This window comes from Condylostylus longicornis, unplaced genomic scaffold, assembly GCF_029603195.1.
Source record: "Condylostylus longicornis isolate FDR11 unplaced genomic scaffold, ASM2960319v2 ptg000179l, whole genome shotgun sequence".
In the NCBI taxonomy this organism is placed as follows: Eukaryota; Metazoa; Arthropoda; class Insecta; order Diptera; family Dolichopodidae; genus Condylostylus; species Condylostylus longicornis.
This window is the reverse complement of record NW_026578147.1, coordinates 252,367-274,369: the sequence shown is the minus strand read 5'-3', so window position 1 is coordinate 274,369 and position 22,003 is coordinate 252,367. Positions and strand designations below refer to the sequence as shown.

Sequence of the window (22,003 nt, the reverse complement as noted above, 5' to 3'; positions counted from 1 at the left end):
AACGTATGTTCGAAGGGTATACTAAATTTGCCTTACCGTTTGTAACACTAAGAAATAACGGTCTTAGATATAGACTCAAGTGTATGTTTTTGATCAGCGTCGAATTCTGAGTTGATTTAGCTTTGTCTGTCCGTCCGTCCGTCCCAACGATAACTCAAAAACGAATTGAGCTAAATTCACCAAATTTTCACAAATGATTTATTGTAGTAAGTGCCAGAACCCTATTTAAATTGGGCATGATCGGGGTACCGATTCGGGTAGCTGCCATACAACTTCAAAATTTATTTGGCTATATCTCAGAAACTATAAAAGTTATGGTATTGAAATTTCACACAAACGAATATATTAGTAGGGCCAATGTGTCTAATAAAAGTCGTTGAAATTACTTGGCTCCTTCTAGTACCTGCCATACAACTTCAAAAGTTATTTGGCTATAATTCAGAAACTACAAAAGCTATGGTATTGAAATTTCATACAAACAAATATATTAGTAGGGCCAATGTGTCTAATAAAAGTCGTTGAAATTACTTGGCTCCTTCTGGTACCTGCCATACAACTTCAAAAGTTATTTGGCTATATCTCAAAAATTATAAAAGCTATGGTATTGAAATTTCACACAAATGATAATATTAGTAGGGCCAATATGTCTGATAAAAGTAGTTGAAATTACTTGGCTCCTTCTAGTACCTGCCATACAACTTCAAAAGTTATTTGGCTATATCTCCGATGTGCTTGACAAAATTCGTTAAAATTTCTCGGCTCTTTCTGATAGTTGCCATACAACTTCAATAGTAGTTTGGCACACACAGTATTTTGAAAAACAAGCACTGAAATTTTGCATATATTAATATGGTAATACGGCAACTTAAAGTCATAGTCTGTCCTATAGTCAGTTATGGCATATTTATTCGCACATAGCATAACAAATTCGTACGGGTATCACAGAGTTTACAAGGTCAACTCTATTCTTTCTCGTTTTTCTTATTATTATTGAAGTAATAAAATATACAAGAATTTTATGCTGGAATAATATTTATTGTTTGGAATTCTAGATAAACAATAAATTGTTAATTTTCCAAGCATTCCTTTATCATATGTTTGGTCTCAATTTTTCGCTTCATTTGAACTTCCAGAAGGTCTAGACACTTTAAGCAAATGAAATTGTTGGTGAGTAGAGCCCGAGAAAATTTTGACATTGTTAAATAATAAAAACATCCTTTCTATAACGTTAAAGTTTTGCGAATAGGTAATTTGGTGAGCAATGAAATATATAATCTTAAAAACTCCTGCGACTGACCTACAATGGAAGCACACACGACTAGTTTGTTATTGATATTTTGTGCAATGTTTATTTATTTGCATTCTATTTTAAAATATAATTAACTTCTTTCAATTTTAATATAGGATTTTCCCAACCTCGTACTTGGAATGAATAATAAAACTAACAACTCGTCATTTAAATTACATTAAATGTTTGCCATTAGTTTATAGGAGAACTAAACAAGGAAAAGTAAAAAAAAAGAGGAGTTTAAAATTCTCCATTTAAAAGATTAGGAAAAAAAATTGGTAAGCACTTATAGCATACCTATTCTACCTCATAAATTAATTGTAAGATCAAATTATAAGCCTGTAAAATAAGCGCATAATGATAACATTATGTTGTATGATCACGAACTCTATTTATAAGCATTTATTTTTAAGCAAGAAAAGTCCGGTACCTTTCTTTTTCAACAGGCTGTAGCTCGAAAACAAGTATATTTGCCCCACTCATGCAATTTTTTGATGGAAATTGATCAAAGAATCATCCCTGAAATTATTAGCCACCTTATGCGAAACGTCGTATATAATGTAAAATAGGATGGTTTTTGAAGAGTTATACAAAATATGAATAAAATAAAGAATTGGAAAGGTAAATTCAAGATACTGCGTAAACTAGTAGGTAGCGTGATAGTCTGATAACCAGAAGATTATTAGATCAATATATAGAATAAAAAAAAAAGGTTTAGGCAAAAACAAAATAATAATTTTATTCAATTATATGTATGTATTTGTAACAATAAGAAATGAAATTTTAAGTTCAAACATACATAAATTGCGTACACATATTTTTTAAAGATTTCTAACGAACCTTGATATTCAAAACAGATGCCACGAAGCATTTCATGTCTTTGAAAAAAGCTGATATTTATCTAAGCCCATTCTGACTCATCCTAAAAATAAGTGAAATCTTTATATTTTCAAGCATTATTTAATTTTTCGGTTTGTCTTTCGGAAAATATAAAGTATTAAAGAAAGAAGTGTTTTTGTTATACAATTTTGTTATACAAAAATTTTCACAAAAAATCTTAAAATAGGGTTATTTCGGAGCTAAAAAGTTCGAACGCAAGATTTTTTTGGGACCCTAGTCGCAAAAACCAATCTAATGACTTTTTTCCCATGTCTCTAACCTTAAATTTATGATCGGATTTTAACATTTAATAAAAAATTTAATTTTGGTAAACAAGCATGTGTAATATCAATGAACAATTTAACTCTCCGCAAACAGAAACTAATGCAATTTTGTCCGCACGTACTATGATAGAAAAATCCATGTGGATGAAAATTTGAAAACTTTACCTTCATGCATAGAAATCTACAGCGAAAATATCTTACATGTACTTCTTGTTAATTTTCTTGGTGTTTTTTCATTTCTATTTTTCTAAATTAATGGAAAAAAACAATAACCATGAAAAACAATATGCGAATCCTAATCCTAAGTGTCTTATTAGATAGTTTAATTGAAAAAATTTCTTGTTGCTTTATTTGAAGTTAATTAATTTATTTATTAAAAGTCTGACCTATTTATACAAAAATTATACTACTTAAATTTAAATATTTTCAACAAAAATAGAGTAGTAAGGAATTTTATGCATTTATAAAATTCATAATTTTCCTATATTAACTTACGTGCCATATGGGTTTCAAATTTAATTAAAGTAAAATTAACAAACAAAATATATATAATTTGACTCCTACTAAAATATTCTGTGAAATATATGTATGGGAAAATAATTACTTTAACTAACGACAATGTTGCAAATACATGTGCGAATTAAGTTTCAACAAATTAGAATTTTAACAATTTTGGTAATTTAAATAAGTGGGAAAATAATAATAAAAAATATAAAATCCAAAAAAATTTTTGTTACACAACATTCTCCCTTTCAAAATCAAGCGAGAAGTCTTGAACCGTCATAGATGAAAGATTACGAGCTCGGGGTTGAGGCTGCGGAATTTGTTGTCGAGCTCTCCATTTTGTGATAATGATCCATAAAACAAGTGATAAAGATGACGGTGCTATTTACATAGTGCACCACATAGTGAGAATCGACTTGTTGTTCGTTTGTGTTCAATTGATGCAGTTGTTCTTCAAACTTACTGACATTTCATGAATATCTAGTATTTATTTTGTCTAATTGGTGTTGTGGCAGATTGTGGATAGTGCTTACAAACTTGGTGATATTCACAGAAGGAAAACACGATAATTCGACTTGACTGGTAACAGCAAAGTACGAAGATATTGTCATTGTTGGATGTTTCAATTAGTAGATGTGAAATTGTAAGATTCCTGCTTACTCTAACGTTAAACTGATTGCATTGTTGTTACAAATCAAGTTGAACGTTCTTCTTTTGCCCATAACGTAAATCCAGTTATTGGTGGTTTTCATAACCACCAATATTTTTCGTTATGCAACTTAGGGTTTTTCGTTGTATATAGGATGCAACTTCCGGCAATAAAATCTGTTAATTTAAAAGGACAGGCAGTTTTAAAACTAAGTTTCTATAATTGGATATCAGTCAAGAGCTAAATTAATTATGATGTATTCCGATGATGGGTTGATAACTACAAAATCATTCTCATGAAGTGTTGGCAGTGAAATTATGTGAAAAACTTTATGCAATTCTGCTTGTAGTGACGGAATTTTGCATTCAAATATGAAGCGAGATGATGTCGCTCGCCACCGTACTGTCATTTAGCTGTGTATTTTTAATTTCGAGAATGTACCTACCAATCGTTTTCTTAAAACTTTTGGAGAGATTATAATGTGATGGTTAAGTCCTTGTTGTGTTGATGTCAGCATCTAAGACTGAGTTTTGGTTTTGTTCTAATTCGTCAATGATTAGGATAACTGAAATAGTGGCAGCAACAAGAGAGTGTTCCGATTCTGTAGCAAGTGTATTTCATGCAAGTGTTCTTTGAAATTCACTTGTTTCTCAGATGATTGCTGCTGGGACAGTTTGAGCATAACTTTTGCCTTCTTACTTCTGCCCATTTTTGAGTAATGCTCATGTTTTTGAATTTTTGAGATGAGTACATTTTGTGCTACTCTTTACAATTTGGACATTTTTTTACCTTCTTCAAGCTGTGATACATTAGATTGCTTCGCTTTTCATGTTTTGTTTTTGCTGCCGGGCCCCCCAAAGTTTCTAAGGCCTGAAAACTTGTTTCCAGGAACTGTAACATAGCTGCCAATTCTGGGACTTTCTTGGGGTTTGATGCCTGTTGTTCGTAGAGAAATTTCCTTATCAATTTTTTGTAAGATTAGAAAACCAATTATAGGGTCCAAGGAATCTGTTTCAATGTATAGGTTTTTTATAGCACAAAGGCATTCTTTATTCACATATGTTGAGAACATTATTTTTATGTTGTTGTACCTGGCCGTTATTAATTCCCATGCAGTAACGTAATTTTCGTTAGTTACTAGCAGACGTTTTATTAGTTCATTGGCTCTGGCAACAGTACACTTTTGAGATAATAAAATTTTTAACGTTATCCAATTGGCTATTTGAATGTAGAAGCGAATTGAATAGACTAAAAAAGCGGGTCCATGAGTCATACTGGCCTTAGAACGTTGGTATGTTAATTTCCGATAGTTGCCAATTTTAAAGTATGCGTGATCAGTGCTCGAACTCCAAAACTCTTCTATTATTAGGTCTTTGATATTAAACTGTTGAGATATTTTACTGTCTTTCCTGAAGCTGGATCTTTCTTAAATTGAGTCAGTAACTTCTCCATGTCTTCTCCTAACGCCTTCGGTTTGGCAGCAGTTTCATCCATATTTAAATTTTGTGAATTTTTTTTGTATTTTTTTAGGTTGAGCCCCCAAAATGTTAATTGAGTTTAGACCGGTTGGGTCCCCAAAATGTTAGATAGTTTAATTGAAAAAACTTCTTGTTGCTTGGTTTGAAGTTAAACAATTTATTTATTAAAAATAGGACCTATTTATACAAAAATTATGCTACTTAAAATTAATTATTTCCACAGAAATAGATAAGTAAGCAATTTTGTGCATTTACAAAATTCATAATTACCGACCGTATTGTGTATACAATAGGTAGGTTATGTGATGGCAACAAAATTTGTATATCGAGTTTTCGAGGGGAATGCACTTCTCCGTAGTAGGGAAGTGTAAATAAAGTATTTTTAGCAACCTGTCGGTCTGTCGGTCTGTGTGCGCACGTGTGTATCTCAAGTTCGGCGAACCGATTTTGATGAAATTTTATATCGTCGGCAAAACTGTGATACCACGTAAGTACAAATATTTCCAAAAGTACTTTATCAATTTTCTGTTTATGAAATCTCAAACAGTTCATCTTTAAAATTTACGAAACAGTAAAAACTAATAAATAATTACATATTCTTTAAATAATTTTCATATTTTCATAAATTTAAAAGATGGATTGTTTGACATTTCCTAAACAGAAAATTGGTAAAGTACTTTTGGAAATATTTGCACTTACGTGGTATCACAGTTTTGCCGACGATATGTAAGTTTATTTCGACCATGGCACGGATTGATCAACTTTCGAGATATATCCGGCCTCGGGAACGGTATTTTTTACCGGGCCTGTTTTACATTTTTGACCATTTTAAAGAAAATATTCAACCGATTTCCTTGAAATTTCATATATAAGCTCGACCGTCCGCGAAACATCCTAACTTTTGGAAGAAATCAGGCGTCAGCAACTGGGCGTTTACTACGTTTAACATATAAATTTTTTGGAAAGATCAGGGCTCGAAAACTGATCTGCGGGCCGATTTTACATTTTTCACCATATCTACGGAGCGAATTGATGCAGATTCTTGAAATTTGAGTTCTGGTTGTTATCGAAACTAATTGGCGAGCGTTTCAGGGAATTCGGGTAGCACAAACCGAAAATCTACTAAGAGCCAAATTTACGTTTTTCTAGGTATGTTAACTATAAGCTTACTAATGTCCCAAAAATTGGAAAGAAGTAATTAACAGACATTTTTATAATATTCTGTAACACTTTCACTCAACTAGACAATACACATTGCGGTCGGTTATGTGCTGACCACATCAGATTTTTTTCTTATGTTAACTTACGTATCATATAGATTCAAATTTACTTAATGTAAAATTAACAAACAAAATATATATAATTTGACTCCTACTAAAATATTGTGAGAAATTTATTTATGAGAAAATATTTACTTTAACTAAATATAATGTTTGTAAATACAGGTGCGTTAATATTAAGTTTTGGCAAATTAGAATTTTAGCAATTTAGGTAATTTAAATAAGTGGGAAAATAATAATAAAAAATAAAGAATTCAGAACAATTGTTGTTACATAATATGACTTATTATTCATTCTAAGTACGAGGTACGAAAAAATTAGCATGCTACAGTGAGAATACTTAAGCGATAAGTAACAGTCAAATAAAAAGTAAGTAAATATTTTTAAAGAAATTTTAAAAAAAGTATTTAAAATTTTTATACTTATGTCTTTAAATAGAGTTTTATATAGGATTTTTTAATTTCGAAACTATTTTAACGTTCCAATCCGATTTTGTTAACAGGAGTAAAAACTTAGGAAAATATTTTAAGATAAAACTTAAGGTTGTGCAATAAAATTCTAAACCAGAAGTTAGACAAACATAATTTGGAAAAGATATTTTTGGATTTTAGTGAAGTAGAGCCATTTGGGAGTCATACCATTTTTGGGAGTTACACACATGAAAACATACTTATCAAGATGCTTTATTATCATCTATTTCTTTCTAAATTAATGATAAAGGGTTAAAAATTTTGGACAACTCAGTAAACAAACTTCTTATAATAGATATGCTTTTATTAAAAGTATTGCCTTTAAATCTAATATATGTACTAATACATATATACTAATATACATGTAATTTAACTCTCTATCGACAAAAGCCTTAACAATACAAAATTATCAAGGCCTGGACTTATCTTTGTTTCTATCTCGCTTGCACTCCCTAAAAAATCGTACCTTGAAAATAAAAAAACACAGTGAAGCCAAAAACGTCTGATAAGTCTCCTTCTTTGCTCTAAGCATTGTCGAATTGAAATTGGCATTAAATGCCAAATGTTGTTGTTTCTCTTGACTGTGGTATAAAAAGCAAGCAAACAAAGATTTGCGATTTTGGTTTTGAAATTAGTGCAGTTTGTAAATGAAAATTTATAAAATATTTAATAATAAGTCTTAAAAAAAGAATATTATTTAACAAAAACTTATAAAAAGAAATATAACAAGTGAAAAAACAGAACAATTTTTTTTAGAAAAAGAAAAAGGTACGTAGATTAAAATTGTTATTCGCATTTAAAAAAACAAATGGGTCTTTTCCACCATATACATGTGAATATTATTTATTTTAATAAATAAAAGAAATATTTGATCAATAGAGTTTTAGTTAATTCATAACTTGTAAATTTTGTTTTAAACTAACTTAGGATGACATTCACCCTTATTGTGAATTTCACTCGTAGAATTCTACGAATTTCAAACTAAGTAACGTACGTAAATTTTTTAGTAAATATTAATCTCACTCGAAGAGATTATGAATCTGCAATGGCAACATTACTTTTCGAAGTGTGGAAATCGATATTTTACTACAGCTTACAACTGTCAATATTTAAATTCTTCAAATTTTATAGTAGACATTTAAAAAATTAATAGTCATTTCAAAAAACAATACATAATCAAAAAAAAAATTAATTAAAATGAACTCGTTTTCCCTAAAGAAAATTTTGATGTAATACAATTAAAATTAATTCTACTAAATACTTGCATTTTCTACTCTTGAACACTGGCTTTCTACGTTTGAAAATTCGATTAGTAGAATTTTGACATTTATTTTCATTATGAGTTCATTACGAGTGTGATTATGTCTGTATTACAAAGTTCGGAATACAATTCTACTACTACGAGTATGTTATCTTCTCCGAATTGAGTGCTACAAGTGAGATTTACAATAAGGGTGAATATTTTACCAGAGGCCGATTTTTTTTCTAAGGAAGATTAGTTTGTGTTTCATAAAATGTATCACACATACGATATTTTCAATGAACTTTCGTGTTATATAATTACAGTTCTCCTTGAAATAAAAAGAAAGTGGATTGCAGAACGAAATGTAAAGAAAGTGGAGTGAAAAGTTTTCATTTCAAATATTTTAGCAAACAGAACTACTTATATGGTCATAAAATTTTGATTCAAAATATAAAATAAAAATTATGTGGCCAAATTTATTTAACGGGAGATGCTTTACCTAATTTATGTGTAATAAATATTTTTTTTAAATGTGGATTGTTTTGTTAATATTTGCCTTATAGAGTGAAGATTTGGTCAACAAAAAAATAAGCAAAATAAAAATAATTTATTCAAGGAAAATAAAATATATGTTCGAATTATTTATAAAGAATATTGTTTTAGAATGAATAAGTATGTGAAACTTAATTAATAATTGAGAAAGTATGCGACAATATACCATATACTATAGTGAGTATTGAAGAACATATTAATTAAAATTTATTGAAAAGTATGTAGTTTTGGGAACCGTTTCAATCCGTCAATTTGGGTATAAATCGCACATTTTTCCTCAATTCATTTTCTATTGAAACTATTTTTTATGTTTGAAAAAAAACTATTGAAGAAGTAGGTCCTTTTCGTTTGCTTAATATCTTTTTATTTTCGTATATTCTGATTTAATTTCCAATCAATTAGAAGAAAATCAGTTTTGATAAAGTGCATATTTAGCGCACGAAACATATAAGCAAAAATAAAAGTAATTTATTCCTAATACTCGTAAAAGGGAGTTTTCTTTTCATACACTTAAAAAATAAAAATCTAAATCTAGAAATTTATTCAAATATTTTAGAATAATTTATTCTCGATCTTTCATTTTCTTTAATTTTTGTATCTTAAAAACGCTAAACGATTGTTCTGTTAGTTATTAAATGTCAAAAAATTTTTTTGCTCACAATAGAATATCTGCACTCATAAGGTTTTAAATTAATTATTCATAAGGTTTTAAATTATTATTCTGTTTATTAATCATTCTTTTAATTAATTATTCAGAATCGTGTTCATAATTCTTTATCAAAATCTTTAACAAAATCAATATCATCATAACAGATCAAAACTCAGCGAATTTTGTTGCCTTTGTATTTCGTTTCAAAATTTTAAAATCTGAGCTTTAAGAGAAACAATAAAAACAAGAAGACCAAATATTCGAAATACAACGAAGTCGGGTAATTCTATTTTTTAAAATTATAACAATAATTGCAAAAAAAAAAGTTTATAAATTTATCCTTTTATAAAACGTATATTTTTAGTGTGATCAGAAATGAGTATGAGATTGTGAATTGAATCATTTTTAGTTAGATGTCGCTACGTACACAAAAATCTAATTTTTCAGAAACTAAAAATTAAAAGGGCTGAAAATAAAAAAAAAGGCTCAAATTCTTTTGGGCTCAAAATAAGCATAAAAACAACAAACACAAAACGAAAAAAAAAAATTTAAATTTTATTATTTTGAGGATTTCAAAAAAATATTTAAATAATTCTCAAAATGATGTTGATGTCTTTCATTTATTTCCATTTCATTTTTCTAGGACTCTTCAAAAATTTTGAAAATAAGTGTTTACAGTTTCCCTCTGTCCACGTACATATTTGCAAAACTTCTACACCCTTACGAAAGCACACTGACATTTCATAATATGTGTATAAATGAATTGTTAGAAGAAACTTACTTCCGTAGAAAAATTTTAGCTATCTCCCCCTTCCCTCTAAACGCTATAACCTTCCAAATAGCCATTTTAAAGAAACCACAAGCATTCAAATGCAAAAGAGCATAACTAAATCTTAAAAAGAAATGTCCGATAAAAATTAACCGTTACCTAAAGCCTTTTCAAGTCTTATTATATAGAAGTCTGAAGCTTCTCTAGCTATTAGATACTAATAAAAATTTTTTTCCAACTACACCTCTCAAGTTTTTGCCTCTCTAAATTTGTAAAAATCGCATTTTTGGCAGTAAATATTCCCAAAACTGTAAGCTTTTTCAAGTTTCTATGAGTGAAATCTAACAATCAACCCTTGAAATCGAGCATTATGTTAATGCCTCTATTTTTTTTTTAAAGCAGTGTTCCCACCTGGAAAATTGCTACTTTACAAACCATTTAAAGTTTTAACCAACTTTATTAATATTGTTAGCTACTTTTAATAAATCTTTTCGATTTATAAATAATTTATTTTGTTCATAAAAAACAAATATATACGTGTACATATTAACGCAGTCAGTACTTTTAATAATAAAAAAAACATAGTGTGCTTTTGAAAAAAAAATATTAAAAATCACATCATATGAAATAATTTCAAAATTTAAAAAATTTTAAATTTTAGAAAAATTTTTGAACTGTATATTTATTATAAGTATGTGGTTATGTGTATTTCTAACAAAAATAATTCTATTTGTTTGTTTTTTTTTTCATAAATTCGCACACATAAAAACGCTTTTTATTAAATTTTTTAAGGGAAATTTCTATTTTTTAGTTTTTTAAAAAGAATATTGGTTCAAATAATGCCATATATATATACAGGCCATCAAGCTCAGAGAGCAAATCAAAAATAAATTCCAAATTTATATGAAGTGGAAGGTGTGTCGGAATTTGACTCTACTGATTCTACATATTTTTTTAAATTTAAAATTTAAATTTCAAAAAAATCTATTGGTAAATTCCAACTGAAAAATTCATTTAAAAAAAAAATTACAATTGTTAGCGCAGACGCCTTTCTTGTCTTCCAAATAGAAGGGTACTGAATAAAAAAATTTTTGAAGAAAATTTTTGAATAAAAAATATAATTTAAAAATAAATTGAGGAAAAAAACAAAAAAGTAATAATTATAATCTAGATGGCTTTTTAAAATACACTAAATAAGATGAGATTCATAAAGAATACACAAAAATCTTCGCGCTTTGATAGATATATGTATATGGTATTAGTTCAAGTCATCAATTATAATTTTAATATTTGGTTTTTTTACCTACTTGAAAATTTTAAATATATTTTATAATTTTCAGTATATTTTTGTTTTTAAACTGAAAACTAAAAATTTCCCTTCCAAATAAACTGAAAAGTAGAATTTAAAAAGCTGAAAAGTAGAAAAATAAAATGTTCACGTTTTTTTGTATGAAATTCTAAGTCTATAAAATAGTTTCTGGTGTGATATAAAGAGCTTCTTACCACTTTTGCCCAGTTGAATGGAAACATAAGACCTATATGTGATATATCCAAAAATAACAGCAAACATGTAAAAAGAATAGAAAATAAGGCGCAAAAAACCATTAGTCTTAACCGCCCTATTAACGGCAGTAAAAATATTCCCACTTGCAACGTTCCAGCCGAACACTCGCACAATAGGCAGGCAGCGGATGACAGCTATAGCAAAATAATTAAATTAAAAAATATTTATTTTTTTAATCCTATATACATACATATGTGTATAAAATTTACATTTGATATGGTACTAAAATTCACGCGGACGCATTAATATGAAAATATGATCAATTGAATTTTTGTCGTTTCACGTAAGCTCAAAACTATTCTAATTTTCTATTCTAAATTTATGGCATAAAAAGTAAAAAAAAGTTCAGAGTACAATGCACATTACCTTTATTGACATTTTTAAACTCTTTTAATAACTATTTCAAATAATATAATCAAAATTTCCTAATTAAGAGACGTACACTGCCTCAACAGCATGAAAATCTTGTGGTAAAAAGCAAGACAATTTTCATGGGATAAAGCTTCTTTATAAATTAATTTTTATAAATACCATTGAAATTTACTCTTCTCGTTTTGAAATATTCCGCTTTTTTAGGTGTATGAAAAGAAAACACAAAAACAGCTTTATCAACATTTTTAATGAAATTTTTTTTATTCCGTTTTGAAATTTATTATTCCATTTTGAAATTGACTATTATCATTATGAAGCTTACCATTCCACATTGAAATTTCTATATTTAGAATTAAAATGTTACATTAATTTTCAAGACTCTGGTTTGACTTACAAACGTTATATAAAAATAAGTAATAAATAAGTAGTAAAATTAGTTAAAACTAGGAGAATATTCAAACTTCAATATTTGTACATCCAACCTTTAGCTTAAACAAGATCAAGGAAGAAATATATGTACATAGTGAACGCGAAAAAAGAATTGCGTTTTACTAATTGGAGTTATAAAAAAGACTTCTCATATGATCATACTAGATTAACTACATATTTTTAGAGTCTTTCAGTACTTTTTGTAAATCCTAAGATTTCGCAAGGTTTGATTCCAAAAACTGTTCTCGAAGAAAAATTATACAATTAATCGGTGCTTTCTGAAAAATACTCTCATATGGTTGAAGATGCATGACAAATAATATTGTACATATTGTTTACTATTGGTTACTTGTCTATTTCTAAAGAAAGTGTACATTTTTGTGTGATCGCGTTTCGCTAATAAATGTTTTAATACTTAATGATAATCATGAAATTTTGGAAAATGGTTGAGAAAAGTCACACGATAATTTCAAAAAATATTTTGCTTGATATTTTAAAATATAATACTTGATATTTCAGAAGATCGTAAAATGCAAAATAAGTAATATGTTGAAGTCAAAGATCTTTGTATCTGGGAAAGTGTTATATATAAAAGCTGTTTATTAGTTAGGTATTGTGTGACCGTACTTCACTAATAAGCCGCTTCCGATTCTGGAATTACCACACTCTTTGAAGCCTTATTACGTTATTTAAATTCAATTTATCTACATATATCTATACAATCGTACATATATAAATATTAAACTAAAATTTTATGTGATCGCTCGGTTTTCACTAACACGCCACTCTTCACATCACTATGACGTTATTATTAGTTTTTTAGAACCACCCCATGATAATTTTAAAAGTTTTTTTGAAAAACCTGATAAGTTGTAGTAAATATTTCGAGCTCTTTTAAGTCCTGTTATATTATTGATTTTCTATATATTTATATCTATATATCACTCAAACTGCTCTTCACTAATAAGCTGTTTGTTGCGTGATTATTAAAAAAATTGTAAAATCTGTTATTTCAAATTTTTTTCAAATTTTTCGAACTCTTTGAAGCCTTGTTATATTATCTATCTTTTATCGATCTATATCTACACAACACCTTTTTTCAACAAGCTGTAGTCTTTTTATATGTACATACACTGTCCCACTTGTTAAACAGTTTTATCATTAAATAATACAATGAAAATTAAAAAAAAACTGTTCTGTTATTAAATGCTATTAAGTCTGTTCAAATGCTATTAAATGTTCACTATTTCAATTGCAAAATATTCAATGAGTATAAAAGCTGTAAAGGTTCAAATAACATACTGGTACAAAATGTGAAAATAAACCTTACAAAACTCAAGATGACTTTTTGTTACCCATTATATCCCCGCTATATAAAAAATGTTAGAAAAATAAAATACATACTTTAAAAACACAATACGTACTATAATATATTTGAATTCCATTTTGAACAAATTTGTAATATGTATTTCATTTTGAGAAGCGTATCATAACATCCTATAATTTAGAATTAATTTATACAAAAAGTTTAAACTAGATATCCATACGCAAACATGTGACAAATACTCAAAACTCGTTAAAGTATTGCAAAAAAATTATTTACAAATTACCATCATTTTATAATTTACTAAATGCAGTTATAATTATGGTTTTACACCTATTACTTCTTTGATAATGAAAATAGGAAATTGCATTATGTAGCACTATAATGTGTCAAATGTTACAACAAAAACAAAAATGTGTTTTTACCACAATTGTTGGAAATGTACTTAAAGAATTGGTTAAACCATTTAAAGATTGTTTTTTTGTCAAAAATTAAATTTTACATAATATACCTACATATGTATGTAGAAGCCAAATTGGAATAACTTACCACTAAAAGAAATCGAACAATTCCGGTAGATGTCTTTAAATGCGAACCATCGCAATGTAAAGGAACTCCCCAAGTTGTTTGATTTTCATTGCACTTATATTTATATTGTGCATGCGAATCCCACGAAGTACAAGTTCCAACAGGAGAATCTAAGGTTATCGAAAATTCTCCGGCTCTGCTGCCTGCTATTTCAAAATCTTGAACATCATCTAACTGACAGCAGGCCGGTTCTAAGTCGCGTATTTCGTCCAGTAGGAAATCTATCTCATCGACTCCATAAATATCAGATACAGAAGCTGATGTATTAGTGGGTTGTTGCATTTCACGTTTCTGGAGTTGCTCCACATCACAGAATATTGTACAAACTTAGGATATGATAAATTTTTTCAAACCTAAAATATATAATTGTTGTGCAGAAACTTCTAAAATACACTTTCAATTGATATTTATATTAGAAATTACAATAAGCATAAACACTAAGTTTTCGTTAAATATGAAAAAGTAAATGGAAATTTTTTCTAATTAATAGGTATGTACATATATTGACAGCGAATGTGTTAAAATTTTGTAGTCATGTGCTTGATTTTGTATTTTTGTGTTTATATTTCAAAACTTACTTCGCTATAAATACTACGAACATTGAATTATGCCCTTAAAAACATATATCTACTGCAAAATCTGGAAACTCCTTGATACAAAATAAAATTGTCGAATTAAAAAAATACAAATCTGATTATTGGTAATCAAATTGGATTATGTTAAATGTCATTACTTTCTCTTTGACATTTGGATTGAGGTCACTTATAATACACTTATCTCAATAAAATGCGAAAATTGATTAAACATTTTGACCAATCACTTCAAAACTGAATATTATTTGAACTAAATAAGTTTATGTTTGTATTATTCCACTAAATATTTGCATGTCATTCACCTTTTGTTTTAAATGATTTTAATTCTCTATTTCCAAATCTTAGTAACATTTGTTCTTGTTAATCTTGCTTTTTACAAACTATCTAGTGCCGTTTTCATTTCTACTAATTGAAGAAGATTTTGGAAAAGGATTATACATAATGTAATCGATTTAATCAATTGTAGCTTCAAGAAAATTAACTATTGGAGTATATACCTACATTAAAAAATATTTAAAAACTTTGGAAATCAAAAATATTACACAAACGTCTGTTTTTGCTTTTATAAGAATGTCACAGTTAGAGTTGCCAAACTTTTATAAAAGTCATTTTTGTTGAAAAAGCTATTGCAGTAAAGTATTCAAGCGACCCTGAACCCGTATTGCACTTTGTTCCAAGCCGAAATACATGCAATAGAGATCTGTCTGAAAGTCAATTTAAAAAAGGGGTATAAAAATCATCTATGTGTTCTCGGACGGCAGGCGGCTTTGTTGTCACATCATTCGGCTCCGGTTACATCCAAGCTGGTTTGGAGCTGTCTTACTGCACTTGTGCAGCTGCTGCCTTTCTGTGGTCTGCCTTTATTTGCCACAAGGGCAAGGCTTGCCTGCCGGCTCGTGGCGTAATGCGGTCTTCGCTAGCGGGACACGAAGAGGTGTCGTTTTGCGAAGGTGTTCTTTCGGTGTACTATGGCGGATTCACCGCAGAATTGTTGGATATGAATAAGAGCCAGGTTTGCGCTATTACGAATTTTTTCACAGATTACGCCTAGTGAAGTATCACCTGCAAAGGTTGGGGAAATCGGTTGTGACGAGGCCGCCGTGCACATTTATTACGACCGCCAGGCACTGGCTGTCCGGCGTCGCAATTGTTTTGGACAGGGATTCGTAAGCGTTCGGGAACTGCTGCCCAACTCCCTTAGAGATATCTTATGCCTTATACTTGGGACGGGGATATTATAGTGGGGCTACAATAAGTTAGGAATGGCTCCGGTGGCTCGGGAGGTTTTAAAACATCCTATCTTGAAAAAAAACATAGTAAAGCCAAAAACTTCTGATAAGCCTCTTTCTTTGCTCCGACCATTGTCAAACTGATATTAACATTTAAATATTAATATTTTTTACTTAAAAAATTATGCGCCGCTATATAAAAAGTAAACGAAGAAAATTTAGTTATTTTATTTATAAAATTAGTGAAGTTTGAAAATAACAAATCATGAAATATTTAATAATAAATGTTATAAAAAGAAAAACCTTATGAAAAAATTATAATAAGTGAAAAAAAGAAAAAAAATATTGAAAAGAACAAAGTGTATAGTTGTAAACTGCTATTCCCATTTGCAAAAACGAATAGTTTTATTACACCACATACATGTGAATACTATTAACATATACATGTGAGTAATAATTAATTCATAATTTGTAACTTTATTAAGTTTTTAATTTTACAAAGAAAACATTTGTTTTTATTTTGTTTTAAATTAAAATTACTTCGGATAACATTATTTTACCACGACCAGATTTTTATTTTAAGCAAAATGACTTCGTGTTTGATAAAGTGTAGCATACAAGCAAATATTTTATATGAATAATGTCTTTATATCTAACAAGTCCCAATGCTCAGAGAGAAACTTGAAAGCACGACCTTATTTTATATGGGTTTTTTTAAATCGAAGTGGCTATTTTTTGAGAAGAAATATTAAAATAAATTCACACTTATTATAAAGCACGTAAAATTTAGAAAATATATTTGAAAAATCAAAAAAATATATTAATATTTTCATTAATAATTATTTTAAAATTTAAAAAAAGGAGAAGCAACAAGCACATCCTTCGCCTTCAACGTTTTATATGTTACTGAAAGCATTTCATTATTTTTAAGTGAACAGCTTTTTTTTCTCATAGGGTAAGTTAACTCAAAATATGAGGAGTAACTGTGGTGTCAAGTTGAAATATAATTAATGAAAGATAATTCTTAAATATTGATATAAATACATAGTAAAGAAAAAATTTGAAGAGGGAATTAGAAAATAATATCTAAAATACAATCAAATGTTATTTGTTAAATACAAATTTTATATAAACTTCAAAATTTTACTTCTATTTTTATTTGAAAAAATATTAAAAACTTACTATCATTTATATCAATTACCTAAAAAAAAAAATATTTAATATGTTTGGAAAAAACAATCATATATTTTTATGACCGGATTTGAATATTTTTTTATTTTTGAAATAAATGGTATTTTACCAAATGACTCAAAAATTCCGACTGTAAAATAACAAGTATTTTAAAATTTTTGTTCAGGTATTTTAAAATTCTTTCCGTTTAGAATTAAGATAGGTCATACATACACATGCAGGGACATTTTATAAATAGATTGCGCTTTTTTACCTGCTAATAAAATATGAAAAAAGAGCACAGCAAAATTTTTGAAGCACTCAATATAACATGTTTGAAATAATTTTAAAATAATTATTTAAAAAAAAATTTATTGGAAGTAGGTACATACATATTTATTTTTAATAATTTAAAAACTAACTGAAATTATTTGAAACAATTTTATAAGTAACGTATAAATAACTGAAATGAGATAATTCAAATTGTTGAAATGTGTCAACCTATATTAGTTTTAATAACATTTTTGTTAACCGACACTACTCAACTTACCTTATTGGGAAATACAAAATGTGCATAAAAAATCATACATCCTTCCTCATTAACATTTGAAACCATACTGAAATATGATTTTGAATTTTTTTTTTCATTTTTTCTTTCCTCCTACCTTTCTTTCTTTTTCGTGCAATAGAATTTAAATGGGAAGCTTTTTAAAAAATGTGTATAATATCCTGAGATTTTTTAAAATATTTAACTCTTTTTTACTTAAAAAAAAAGAAAAAAATAATAAAAATTATGACACGATCAGTGGCATTTAAAGAAAAAACCAGCAACGAAGCAAAAAATTCGTAAATTTCGTAAAAAAAATTGAGTATTGGGACTTGTTAGATATAAAGACATTAATATGATCTTTTCTTGTATAGTTGCAGTTTTCCTAGTAATGATGTAAAGATTTGGTCATCAACAAAATATATGATAACGTTCCTTTGCCATTGAATTCAGTAAGTAAAATCAAATATTAGCATGAATTATTTATATAACAAAATATTTTGTTTTGGAATGAATTACTATGTGAAACTCAATTAAAGAATAAGGAAGAATACGACAATATACCATCTACTCCAGTGAGTAATAACCGTCATAAAATTTGTTAAAAATTATACTGTTTTAGAGACATTAAAATATACATATATGTATTTATATTCATTGTTATTAATAATGTTTAGAGCTGTTCAGCAAAATTGTCAAAAAAACTGTTGATATAAAAAATTTCTCAACAAAATATGTTCATTTTTGAGGGTCATAAAATATTGTGGTATTAAAATACTTATAAATATTTGCAAGTTATAAAATAAATTTGTTCAAAGAGAAAAAAAAAATAACGAGTTTAGTTTAAATTTGTTTTTTTTTTTCACAGATATCTAACTAAAATGAAAAAATTGTTTGAAATATTTTTTAGTCTTTACTTTAAAAAAAAATTAACTTATCATTTTTACAAATTACACATATTTTATAGTAGAGGCCAGACAAGAAAATAAAATAAATACGATCCTGTTAAGATTTTAACAATGGTCGGAATAAAGAAAGAGAAAATTAGAAAAATTTGGCTTAATTTTTTTTTTAAATACCCTTTCCTTTAGTATTTCTAATTCGCTGTCCTGACATCTGCAATCTACAAAAAGTATCCAAGAGCGTGCATAGGCAAATTACTGTTTACATACACGACCGAATCTACGATTTAAACTGAGTCTGGTGAAAGTCGTATATATAAACCCAATTAAACATCAGACTTTTTCTACTATCGGTAAAGTCTATCCTTCTTTTTTTTTCTTATGGGATCTGTTGTCTAACCATTTTCTGTACTAATTTTTTACAATACGGGAATTCAGATATTTTCGGCAACATATCAGAAAAATAGATCAACTACTTCATCAATCTCAATCATGATTGTCAATATTTTATTGACATGTAAACGCTGACTTAAAGGATTATTACAATATAAAAAATATGTTGCATTTATTGTATGAAACAATATAATGAAGTTTGCAATTGAAATACAACTATTACTTTCTAATAAAATTAAAAGAAAAACAGACATTTGTATTTAAATTAAATTTTTATTGAACTGTATTGAGTATTTTCATTTTTGTGGTGAACCGTAAAACTTGGTATCATTAAACCGTTTGTCAAAATTAAAAAAAAAAATTGTTTTCTAAAAAGAAGATACAAGAAGGAATATAATTATTCTTTAACTAAAAATAGTTTTTGATAGCAAGAACCAATAACACAGTGTTCAATGATAATATGTAAGTTAAAAATTTTTTTTTTTATTGAAAAATTTGATTATAAATTGGTTGTAGGTTGAGAAGGTGCACCATTATATCAAAATAAAAGAAAAACATTGATTTTTTATTATACTTAATTAAGTTTATTGAATTTTATTAATTTATTTTGTAAATAATTTTAACACAAATAAATATAAGGTTTTCCTTTTTTTAACATATGTAGTTGCTAAATTTCAGCCAAGAACAAATAAAAGCGCAACCCAAAACGCACCTGGATGGTCATAAACTCCTAAAACCAGTCAAACTGACTAACCATTAGTTTTGGTCTATCTTGTTTATGTGTTTATTTTCCAGGAAGGAAGACACGGAAGTGCTGTCACAGCACTCTAGGCCAATTCGACAGGTCTCGCTCGCTTCAGCCTTTTTGTCCAAACCCTTTTTCCTATAAGTCGGAAAGCCTCGACATGCTGTTCCAAACGCGCCTTATGTTTTGTGGTACAGTTCCTTATCTCCTTATTTACTTGGGGGACACCCAGATCCCTATGAACATCACTATTGCACACCCACTATATTACAAAGGCGTTTGTTCAAGAAAGTTTGTATTTGTTTGATGTGTGTTTGTTGGCACAATCCCATAGCTGCAAGACATACGTCCATATAGGCTTTATCATTTGGTTATATATCAACACATTATTGTATGTTGGGTATCCAGATTTACTTTTATTTACTTATATTGTTGCTTGCTTCCTCTAATTTTTTTGTCGATTCTTCAAAACTTGATCCCACTGCCAATATAGATGTATCGGCCACAAATATAGCAAAAATTACACCTTACACTATTCTGTGTACTTGGTCAATTGTTGCATGCTTTGTTCTAAAACCAAACTAATGGTTTGGAATTAATTTCTTTTTATCTATTATAGGCATACCAGCCTTGTTAGCAACAATTTTTCTAATAGTTTTGATATCATTGGTAGTAGGAAAGTCGGTCTTTATGACTTTGTTTCATTCAAGGCTTTCCCCGGTTTTCCTACCATAATAACTTCCGTTACTTTCCAAGCGGTAGGAACGTAGCTTAGGTTATCTATTTTTTCAAAAATGTCATAACCTTTCTCGGCAACTGTCTTAATATCTCAGCAGTAGTGATATCAAAACCTGGGGGCTTATTCGGTTAAAGCGACTTTATCGCTTGGAAAATTTCTTTTTATTAAATAAAGCCATAGTGCTTTCATCCATACCAAAATTTTCTGCAAAAGAAACACTAGAATTCAGTTCGTTTGGTTGAAAAATTCCTTCCAAGTGATCAGCAAATAGTTCAGCTTCATTCCGGTTACTTTTTACCAATGACCCATCTGCTTTTTGGGGGTATTCGCGTTATCGACCCTTGGTACTCTTCGTTTCATTCCACAACGAGTAATTCGTTTCTTTAGTTGCCGATAAACCCTTTATATAATTCTCGTATGATACTGATTTAAAATTTTCTATTTTTCTTTCGAGTGTCTGCGAAACCCAGACGATAAAATCATAATCATATTCTATTCTCTTGCATTTTCATCTAGCCCTCCTTTTTTGTACTGTTGAATCAGTTATGTCTTTAGGATAATTACGTGATACAGGTTTCACTTCAGAGAATATTGTATTTTTTCAGTCGGCTTTCTGTATCAATTTGATAAAACCATCTACCTCCAAATCTAGTTGATCTCTAGTCTGCAGTTCAGCATTGGGACTTATATGTCTAATAACATCATGCTTCAAGCCTACCCGTTCTGTGTTTTTTTTTAAAGTTGGTAGGCTCCGTTTGTTAGCTATTTTGTAACTAAGGGTTAATACTACAGCAGAGTGATCGAAATTCAAATTAATATCATCTTTCAACTTTGTTAGCATCAGTAGGCCAATGGCTTTTCTTAGTTCTCTACCTCTGATTGAGGTCAATCTAGAGCCCAAATCTACCTATTTGGTATTATAGTCATCTCCCAGTAAGAATCGGTTTCCTCCCGCGCAAAGAAGATGCTTAAAAATATCCTTTTTTATGTTATATGCCGCGGGACAATATACTGAACCAACATTGAAGTCCTGCTTGGTAGACTCAATACAAACCACAACAAGTTGAACCGCCTCAGTCTCTATTTTGGATTCCTCATCATGCTTTACGGTTTCCCTAATTAAAATAGCACTACCTTCTCTTGAATCCAGTACATCCAAGTCCTTCCCCAAGTGCGTTTCTGACAACAGAATTTTTAGGTATAAGAAAATCATCCAATCTACTTAGAATGCCATTTGCGTTCCACGTACCAATTCGTATTTTTTTACTGACATTTTTCAGAAATCGTAAGTGTATCTATTCTCCATAGTAGTTAGTTTCATTAAAATTTTGTCAAATCTTTGTAGCACGTCTTGCATCATTTG

At 28.7% G+C, this 22,003-nt stretch overlaps 1 protein-coding gene across 9 annotated transcripts in view; it reads right to left on the bottom strand.

The window, feature by feature from the left end:
- LOC129616310 (uncharacterized) overlaps nt 1-15,475 on the bottom strand; it is a 48,869-nt gene extending 33,394 nt beyond the window's left edge. For 5 of the 9 annotated variants that reach the window (XM_055531911.1, XM_055531907.1, XM_055531913.1 and 2 more), the window contains exons 1-3: nt 14,901-15,475; nt 14,284-14,675; nt 11,549-11,743 (exon numbers count right to left, since the gene is read on the bottom strand). In XM_055531911.1, coding sequence (XP_055387886.1) covers nt 11,549-11,743; nt 14,284-14,604 — 516 coding nt within the window. In that variant the 5' untranslated portion in view covers nt 14,605-14,675; nt 14,901-15,475. The remainder of the gene's footprint in view (nt 1-11,548; nt 11,744-14,283; nt 14,676-14,900) is intronic. The other 4 variants (XM_055531909.1, XM_055531910.1, XM_055531908.1 and 1 more) reach the window with 4 other exon arrangements.
- Nucleotides 15,476-22,003: the final 6,528 nt, after the last annotated feature.